Source organism: Nicotiana tabacum, chromosome 11 (assembly GCF_000715075.1).
Source record: "Nicotiana tabacum cultivar K326 chromosome 11, ASM71507v2, whole genome shotgun sequence".
Classification (NCBI taxonomy): domain Eukaryota; kingdom Viridiplantae; phylum Streptophyta; class Magnoliopsida; order Solanales; family Solanaceae; genus Nicotiana; species Nicotiana tabacum.
Window position 1 is genome coordinate 103,819,340 of NC_134090.1, and position 9,401 is coordinate 103,828,740.

The following is a 9,401-nucleotide window of genomic DNA, read 5'->3' on the forward strand; positions in this document are numbered from 1 at the left end:
TCGACAGGGTCTCTTCGAATTTCTTTAGCAAGAAAGATTTGATCTCGTTATCCTTTAGATCATTCCCTTTGATAGCACATGTGTAAGAGGTGACGTGCTCGTTCGGATCGGTCGTTCCATTATACTTAGGAATCTCGGGCATGTGGAACTTCTTGGGGATTGGCTTCGGAGCCGCACTCGGGGGAAAGGTTTTGTAAGAACTTTTTGGAATCCAGTCTCTTTAATATTGGCAGTGCCCCCGGAATTTGATCGACCCTGGAGTTATAAGTTTCCACTTTCTTATCGTTTTCCTCGATCTTCTTTTCCCTCCAACTCGATTCGCTTTGTCAGTTCTTTGAGCATCTTCATGATAGCATGATCGGTCTCCGATTCTTTCTCGCTCGATTTTCTTGAAACCGATTCGACCCTTTGTACAACTTCCTAGGATAGCTCGAGTTCGACCCTGCTCGGTATGTGATTTTGGTTTTGGAGCTGGGCTATTACTGCATGCTGATCCTGCAACATTTCAAAGATCATCCGCGGGCTGATCCCGCCATCTTCACCGCCACGTGCGCTTTGAGCGACTGATCGGGCATCGCCACGGACGCTGCCTTCGGGATCGACGGCCAAATTTCCGTTGATGCTATATGCGAACTGACATCGATTGGATCTACCGCCGGAACTTCAACGAGTCCAACCGGGGGTACATCGTTCCCTGGTGCTATGTTATCATTTGTCCCGTGGTGGCCGAAATCATTGTCATCGTGTAGAGATGCTAACTGAGAGTTTGACATTTTTTAGTCCTGTAATCAAAGATACTTCAAAGAACAAGTGTAAAATAGTGTGTGTCATGAAATTTTGTACCACGTAACCACTATTATCTTTAGCCACACGGTAGGCGCTAAGTTGTTTACCCTAAAATCGGTTAACAATTGAATTTATACGTGTTTTTAAGGATACGTGATATAACTTGGTACAAATTAAGAAGAATAAATTAATATTGAAATTGACGATAAAAGAATAAATGCAAACCAGACGGGTTTAATAGCCTTGGCCTACGAGTTCAGTCACCCTTGAACCAAAGATGTTTCAACTTACTTATGAACATAGTAACAAGATAATAAAAGCTAGAAAATGACAGTATATTGCTTTGTATTGCGTGAATATGATGTGTTTTATCAGACCCCATTTATATAGTAGGGAGTCCTACTCTTGATACAGTTCTATATGAGGTAAGAAATCTCATGATTAGCTAATTAATCGGCCTCTTCTTGATACGTGCGGCAATTTTCGCCGCGATTCTCGCCCGATTGCGGATATTTCGGCTTTTCGTTATTCGGCTCGGTAAGCTTCCCTCGATCTTGTTTAATCTCTATTTTGCTCGGTCTCGACCTTGGCCGATCTCGAACTTGACCGGTCTTTGGGTCACGAGCTCAACGATCTAACTTTGCACCTAGTTCGATATAACACGAGGTCGAGCCTTGACCTATCATGTTCTAGTCTCGATTGGTCACACAAAAAGGCAAGCCCGATTTTGACAGTATAAAATGAATATATTCCGGTAACATATGAAAAAAAATAAAGAGAAATCATAAATTCATAGTCACTGTGTTTGTTCCTAGTATATATATAGTTGTCTATTGTCTTTAACACATTGATTCTCTTTCAACCTCCTTACAGCGTTTCAACAGAGTGTTGTAGAGAGAGAAAGCGAGCCGGCCTTCGTCTTTGGTTGGCTTTGCTTCTTGGATCCATCTTCCTCTCTTTTTTCCTCTTATCGTTTTCAGGTAAGCTATCCTCTGCTTTATCAGATCTTGTTTTTTTTTTTTTTAGCTTAATAGCTAAAAAATCAAAGCATTTCAGTTTTTGCATTGAGATCTATTAGCTGTGCTAAAAGAGCTATGATTTCTGATGTTCAATTGATGCTTTGTTTATTTTTTTTGCTATTTGTCTTTCTGATGTATTTACTGCTCTAATTGGTCAGATGAGGTTAGATTTAGGGGTGATATTTTGTGATATTCGGTTGAATTTATGAAGATCTGTTATTGTTATGATTTCTTCCCTTGTGAATCCGTCATGAAAGTGATTTTTGCTCAGGATTTTCCTAGATCTACCATTTTTTATTATTTCAAATGATTGATTCTTTTTTTAATAACCTCTCTTGTTGTTGCATAATCGAACTGTTTCCATAATTGCTCTTTTGAATCTCTGTACGAGAAAAACAAGGTTACCCTTTATAATGATGTCTGCAGTATTAAATCATTTGTGTTTGCCTAACTGAGAACTAACTTGACCGGGATTTAGTTTATTTCACTTGTCTAACTTACAAGTAAAACGTCCACCTCAATCTGTATCGGGATGTTTTTTTATGTGTTGACACCTAAATTTGTATATATTCTGCTAAACAGAATTGTAATTATTTCAAAAAATTATTACATTTGTGCTCAGTGTCTACAAAGGAATTAAAAAAATGCAAACTTTCCACGGCGTGAATACACTAAGTTATCAAGGGATTCAACATTTTATATATGCACAGAAATTTTTTTTTAGCCTATTTGCACACTGTAACTCTCCGACAAAGAGAATTCAATTGAACCCCCTTATACACTAAGCTATGCCACCTACTCATACTAGGGTGCTCATTTTATTTTCTTTTATTTTCAGGTGAATTAAGATGGCCGACGGCGAGGATATTCAGCCCCTTGTTTGTGACAATGGAACTGGAATGGTTAAGGTTAGTTTGTGTTTCTATTCTTTTGTTTTTACATAAAGCCCCGGTGATAGCTAAATTTTTAATGTGAATGAACTGTATAAGTTTTTTAATGAATAATTTGTGTTTGAAATGTAGGCTGGATTTGCTGGTGATGATGCTCCTCGAGCAGTGTTTCCCAGCATTGTGGGTCGCCCTCGGCACACTGGTGTTATGGTCGGAATGGGACAGAAGGATGCTTATGTGGGTGATGAAGCTCAATCCAAGAGAGGTATCTTGACCTTGAAATATCCTATTGAGCATGGTATAGTCAGCAACTGGGATGATATGGAGAAAATATGGCATCATACTTTCTACAATGAGCTTCGAGTTGCTCCTGAAGAACACCCTGTTCTCCTGACTGAGGCACCGCTTAATCCTAAGGCCAACAGAGAGAAGATGACCCAGATTATGTTTGAGACATTTAACGTTCCAGCTATGTATGTTGCTATTCAGGCCGTGCTCTCATTGTATGCTAGCGGTCGTACCACTGGTTAGTACTAGTCCTTCCATGATCCAAGTTTGTCTGCCTGATGAAATAATTTTGAATTAATAAATAACTTTTGACAGGTATTGTGTTGGACTCTGGTGATGGTGTGAGTCACACCGTCCCTATCTATGAAGGTTATGCTTTGTCCCATGCCATTCTTCGTTTGGATCTTGCTGGTCGTGACCTTACTGATAGCCTGATGAAGATCCTCACTGAGAGAGGATACATGTTCACCACCACTGCTGAACGGGAAATTGTCCGTGATATGAAAGAAAAGCTTGCCTATGTGGCTCTTGACTATGAGCAGGAACTTGAAACTGCCAGGAGCAGTTCCTCCATTGAAAAGAACTATGAATTGCCAGATGGACAGGTTATTACTATTGGTGCTGAAAGGTTCCGTTGCCCGGAAGTTCTCTTCCAACCATCGATGATCGGGATGGAAGCTGCAGGTATCCATGAGACTACCTACAACTCCATCATGAAATGTGATGTGGATATTAGGAAGGACCTCTATGGTAACATTGTTCTCAGTGGTGGCTCCACCATGTTCCCTGGTATTGCTGATCGGATGAGCAAGGAAATCACTGCTTTAGCTCCAAGCAGCATGAAGATTAAGGTTGTTGCGCCACCAGAGAGAAAGTACAGTGTCTGGATTGGAGGATCCATTCTTGCATCCCTCAGCACATTCCAGCAGGTGAGCTTTTATTCTTGTGGGATTAATATTCTCCATTTCAAATACATTCTAGTTAGACTGATTTTTTGTTGTCTTTGTGCTTAATCAGATGTGGATCTCAAAGGGTGAGTATGATGAGTCTGGTCCTTCCATTGTCCACAGGAAGTGCTTTTAAGGTGTTGTTATTTTACTTAAAGTGCAAGTTTCCTCTTTGTTTTCCCGCTTTTGCTAGTATGTCCCCAGTAAATTTGGTTTTGCTGGGATGGATAAGTTTGGAGGTGGTGGGGCTATGAATGGAGGGCAACAAACAATTATTGCCAGTGTATCTCATGTTTCAACTCAATTTGGGTTATCTTCTCAGCATATTTGTGAGGTGCCGCCTGCAGTGTCCTTTTTGGCCTGGCACCATCACCATCCCCAGCTCCAAGTCTTTTCTCTTCTAGGTTGGTTGTAGTTTGAGGAGAGTGATTGTGTTGTTTTTTTCCTTGTCTTCTCTCATTTTCTTCTTTATCTGGATTCGCTCTTTTGTGGTTCTTTTTATTTCTTAAAACACTTTATGTTAATATTTATTGAATGAGAAAGTTTCTATTTTAGTGTCAGTTTGAGGAAATCACTGCTATTTTGTGTGGATACAGAAATTCTGAAACGCATATTGACATAATCTTCTAGGCGTTTTCAGCAAATGTTTGAGGCTAAAAACGTCGATGCAGATTACCCTTGGATGATGAATCTACACTTTGTAATATATTTGTTTCTTTCCACGAATTCAATATATATTTATTAAATATGGCCTTTTGTCTTAGTCGGGACAAACCTCCTGGTCAATTGGAGGGATTTTCAATTGTATTTCCATGAGGTAATTGATGATTGGTTTAACCTAGTTTAAAATGGCCAATTTGCCTTTGTGCCAAATGATTTTGGCTATACAGCTATACAATCATCGAGGAATTATATTGCAACACGATAAAACCAAAATTTGATGCATCGTTTTCCTATAATGGAACGATATGTAATTTAATCTTGGAGGAATGTTTATCTGAAGAAAACAACAAAAGATAATAGACTTTACAAAAGGGGATGTTAGAACCGCACGCCCTTGGCTTGGCTTGCAGAACTTCAAATCTCCCGAATGTAATTTTCAATTTGACTTTAAGAACTCAGAACGCAATTATAATAAATTTATAAGTTATAAGTTTTCAAAAATATTGAATTATTTGTGTTATTATGATTTCGCGCAGAGAAAAAGGAGGGGTTGAGATCTTTGTGATTGTCAATTTTCTATAGAAAATGCAAGCAGAATGAGGAGTCGCATCCTCTTTTTCTTTTTTCTTCTTTCTGGTGTTTCTTACATCTTTAATTGCGAGTGGATGTGGCTCATTATTTAATTGTGTGCCTCTACAGTGGCATATTCCATATCTATTTAAACAAAGTGAGGATCATAAACTAGAGACTTTTAGTATAGGGAGTCCAATTCTTCAGGCCCTTAATTTCCCCAAAGCAAAACGTGCATGGTGTGTTCCCTGCTCCTCAAAGTGGAAGAAAAATAAAAAAGAAAAAGGGTTGGAAATTGACATTTTTTTCTTTCTTACAATTATCATTAAGCAAATATTATTACCACAACAACAATAACAAGCTTAGTGTAATTCCTCAAATAGAGTTGGAGAGGGCAGTGTGTATGCAGATCTTACCCCTACCTTGTATAGATAGAGAGACTGTTCTCGATAGACCCTCCCTCGGCTGATGACAAACATAATCGCAACAGTTATAAAAATAAATACGGTAGTGGAGAAATCATGAGAAAAAGCAGGAATAAAACAAGATAATGAGATAATCAAAGCACAATAAACAACCGGTAGTATCAAAATCTAAGGAAAAGAAAATACACGAATAATACAGATACATCAGGTATGCATTAGATAGATGCTCGACTACCTACTAGCATTCTACCTTAATTCTCGACCTCCACACTCTCCTAGTAGGGGTCATTTCTTCGGTAAGTCGCAGTTGTGCTATGTCATGCCTAATTATCTCTCCCTAATACTTCTTAGGCCCACGTCTACCTCTTCTCAAACACACTATGTCCAACCTCTCACATCTTCTTACTGAGGCATCTGGACATCCCCTCTTCATATGCTCAAACCATCTTAAACTTGCTTCTTGCATCTTGTCCACTAGGAGGCTCCACCTTGTCTCGAAATATCTTCATTCCAAATCTTATCTCTCGTAGCATGCCTGCACATCCATCTCAGCATCCTCATTTTTGCTCTTTGCATCTTCTGGACATAAAGAATTCTTGACTGACCAACACTCTACTCCATACAACATAGTTGGTCTAACAACCATTCTGTATAACTTACCTTTAAATTTTGACGGCACGTTCTTATCACACAAGACACCAGATGCTAGCTTCTATTTCATCCACCCGTTCCAATACGATGTGATTTCATTGTTGATCTCCCCGTTTCCTCGGATTATCGGTCCAAGATACTTAAAACTTTCTCTCATGGGATAACTTATGAATGAATCCTCACTTCCACGCAAGCCGTACGTCACTGAATATGCACTCCAAGTACTTTGTCTCAATGTTGCTCAACCTGAAGCCTTTCGGGTCCACGGTATGTCTCTAAATCTCCAGCCTAATGTTAATACTGGCTCGCGTATCAGTACTATGTCATCTGCAAATAATATCCATCATGACACCCCCTTGAATGTGATTCGTCAGTACATCCACCATCAAGACAAATAAAAATGGGCTAAGAGCTGATCCCTGGTGCAACTCCATCATGACTGAAAAGTGTCCCCTAGTTTCCTCCCATAATCCTTACCCTGGTTTTGGCTCCCTCGTGCATGTCCCTAATCTCCCTAGTATATTCTACATGTATACCTCTAGCCTCCAAACATTTCCATGGAACCTCTTTTGAGACTTTATTGTATACTTTTTCTAAGCCAATGTACACCATATTCAAGTCTTTCTTTCTCTCCCTATACTGCGCCACCAGTCTCCTGACAAGGTGGCTTCTGCAATCGATCGCGCGACATGAATTCAAACTGGTTCTAAAAAATAGGCACACTCTTTCTCACCTTTATCTTCACTACCCTCTACTAGACTTTAGTAGTATGGCTCAGAAAACGTTACTGGACAATTTTAATGTATAGTTTCAAAAATCCAGATAATTTTTAGGAGGTACAAATCTGAGGGAGTAACCTTACGTTATGGAACTTTTACAAGCTCGTGAATCCGATGGCGTAGAGCCACATCTATACTGTTACACCAACCTACAATTTTCATGATTTTGCAAATGTTTAGTCATCTAAACTAGGTCGTTAGAAAGTATAGACAACTTCATGTGCTAGAGGTTATTTCTTATTTTATTTTAGGCAAAATACATAAAGCGGTCACTTTAAATTGTCCTCAACAACTAAGCAGACATCTCGATTAAACTCATTTGCAGTTAGACATTCCACAAGTCACATGTCCAGCATATGAGAGTAGCAGAAATGAGAATGTTGAGATGGATGTATGGACACACTAGATTGTATAGAATTAGGAATGAAGTTATTCGGGACAAGGTGGGAGTGGCCCCTGTGGAGGCAAAGATGCGTGAGGCAAGGTTGAAATGGTTTGGGCATGTTAAGGGAGAAGCACAGATGCCCCAGTCAGGAGATATGAGAGGTTGGCCTTGGGAGGTGAGAGGAGGGGTAGAGGTAGATCTAAGAATCCTTGGGGTGAAGTGATCAGGTAGGACATGGTGCAGCTTGAGCTGACCGAGGAAATAACCCTAGATAGAAGGGTGTGGAGGTAGAAGATTATGGTGGAAGGTTAGAATATAGTCGGGCGTTTCCCTTTGTCTTCCCTAATTCGATAGCATTACTGCTAGTATAGTATCCTTTTTCCATAGTATAGCCGTGTTTCTTGTTCTGTTACTACTTACCTTCGGTAATTCCGTAATTTTCTAGCAGGACTTCGTCATATTCTCGTGTGTTGCCTTGGACTTATCTGTCTAAATATACTATCTTGATATTACTTGTTATCGGTACTATCTTGTTATTCTTTGTTGTTATCTCCGGTTTAGTTTTCTAACTATTTGTCTTGCTATCACTTGCTATCAGGGATTCCTTCACCTGCTTTAGCCGAGGGTTATTCGGAAACAGTCTCCCTACCCTGGTAGGGGTAAGCCTATGTACATCCTACCCTCCCCAGACCCCACTTGGTGGGATTATACTGGATAGTTATTGTTGTTTGTCAGTTAGACATTCCAAGCCTTTAATAAAGTAAGTCAACTAAACACAGCCTACCTTGGTTGAAATACCTCTCTCGGATATAATCAAAAAATTATTTATTAGTACACACGTGGCTAAACCTAAAAATTAAAAATAATAAAAAACAAATTCCTAATAAACTAACAAATCGAAAAATAATTATTATTAGACTCATGGCTAAACCTTAAAAATTAAATTTAATACAAAAATAGAAATTCCTAATAAACTAACAAATCAACAAATTTCACATGTGCCATTTTCCCCAAAAAAATAAAATGAAACCTTTAATTTAAAAAAAGAAAAAAAGGAAAAACTGTGAAGCTCTCTCCAAACCTACAAAAAAAAAAAAAAGAACGCACCTGCTTCTTCTCCCCTCCCCCTCCTTTTCTTTTTCTTCCTCACTGAAGATTAATAGTTAGACCGAAAAATGCTCTTTTGGCTACCACCCCTTATTTGTGTCTTTTTCCTTGAACCATAGCAAATTTTTTCTTTTCCCACAACTCTTTGGATAAAATTTCAAATCAGTGATTGTCTCTTCGATGTTGTCTCTTCATTGTCCTTCATTTTCAGTTTACTCTTTTAATAGATCCTATGATCCTTTTGTTTTTCTATCAATTTCTCTTATTTTCTTTGTCCATTTATTAGTTTTTGGAATTGCTGGTACTTGATGAGTCATATTTATTTAGATTTCTACTTCTAATTTTCGGATTCATGATAATCACTTTGGATTCTTTAAGTTTTTATCATTTTCATTTGAAAGCTAATCGATATGCAAATATATGCAGTAAAAATACACAAATGGTTGTGAGGCTTTGAGTTAATGGCAATCCTTCAATTTTTCTTAGGTTATTTACTTTTGAAATAATGGAGGTGCGGAGGGTGACAGAAACAATGAAGAAGATGAAGTAGTATGAAAAGGAGGAGGAAAAAAGTGAGATCCACATAACAGTGACAAGTGGACCGGTCCGGTCCCTAAATGGGCCAAGTAGGCCGGTCCAAATGGTCCCAGTCTCGGCCGGTCCCAAAATCAACGGGTCTAACGGTCCTGGGCTAAATGGTCTTTTGGTTGGAACCGGCCCGGGACCAGGCCCACGAATTCATGGTCTCGGGATAAACGGATCGGACCCGCGAGCTAAGTGGGCTCAACGACTAATTTTTTTTATTTTTTAAAAATAAATTAAATAGAAATTAGAGATAAAAAGATGTTAAAAAATATCTCAGGCAATGCCTTGTAAATTTTATTACAGAAT

At 38.8% G+C, this 9,401-nt stretch overlaps 1 protein-coding gene across 1 annotated transcript; it reads left to right on the forward strand.

Annotated features, from left to right (window-relative positions):
* The first annotated feature begins 1,606 nt into the window (after nt 1-1,606).
* LOC107798344 (actin-7) lies at nt 1,607-4,490 on the forward strand. Its single transcript, XM_075225336.1, has 5 exons — nt 1,607-1,766; nt 2,644-2,713; nt 2,828-3,221; nt 3,299-3,912; nt 4,001-4,490. Exons 2-5 carry the CDS (start codon nt 2,654-2,656, stop codon nt 4,064-4,066), a joined length of 1,134 nt encoding a protein of 377 aa, XP_075081437.1. The 5' UTR covers nt 1,607-1,766; nt 2,644-2,653; the 3' UTR covers nt 4,067-4,490.
* The last annotated feature ends 4,911 nt before the right edge of the window (nt 4,491-9,401 follow it).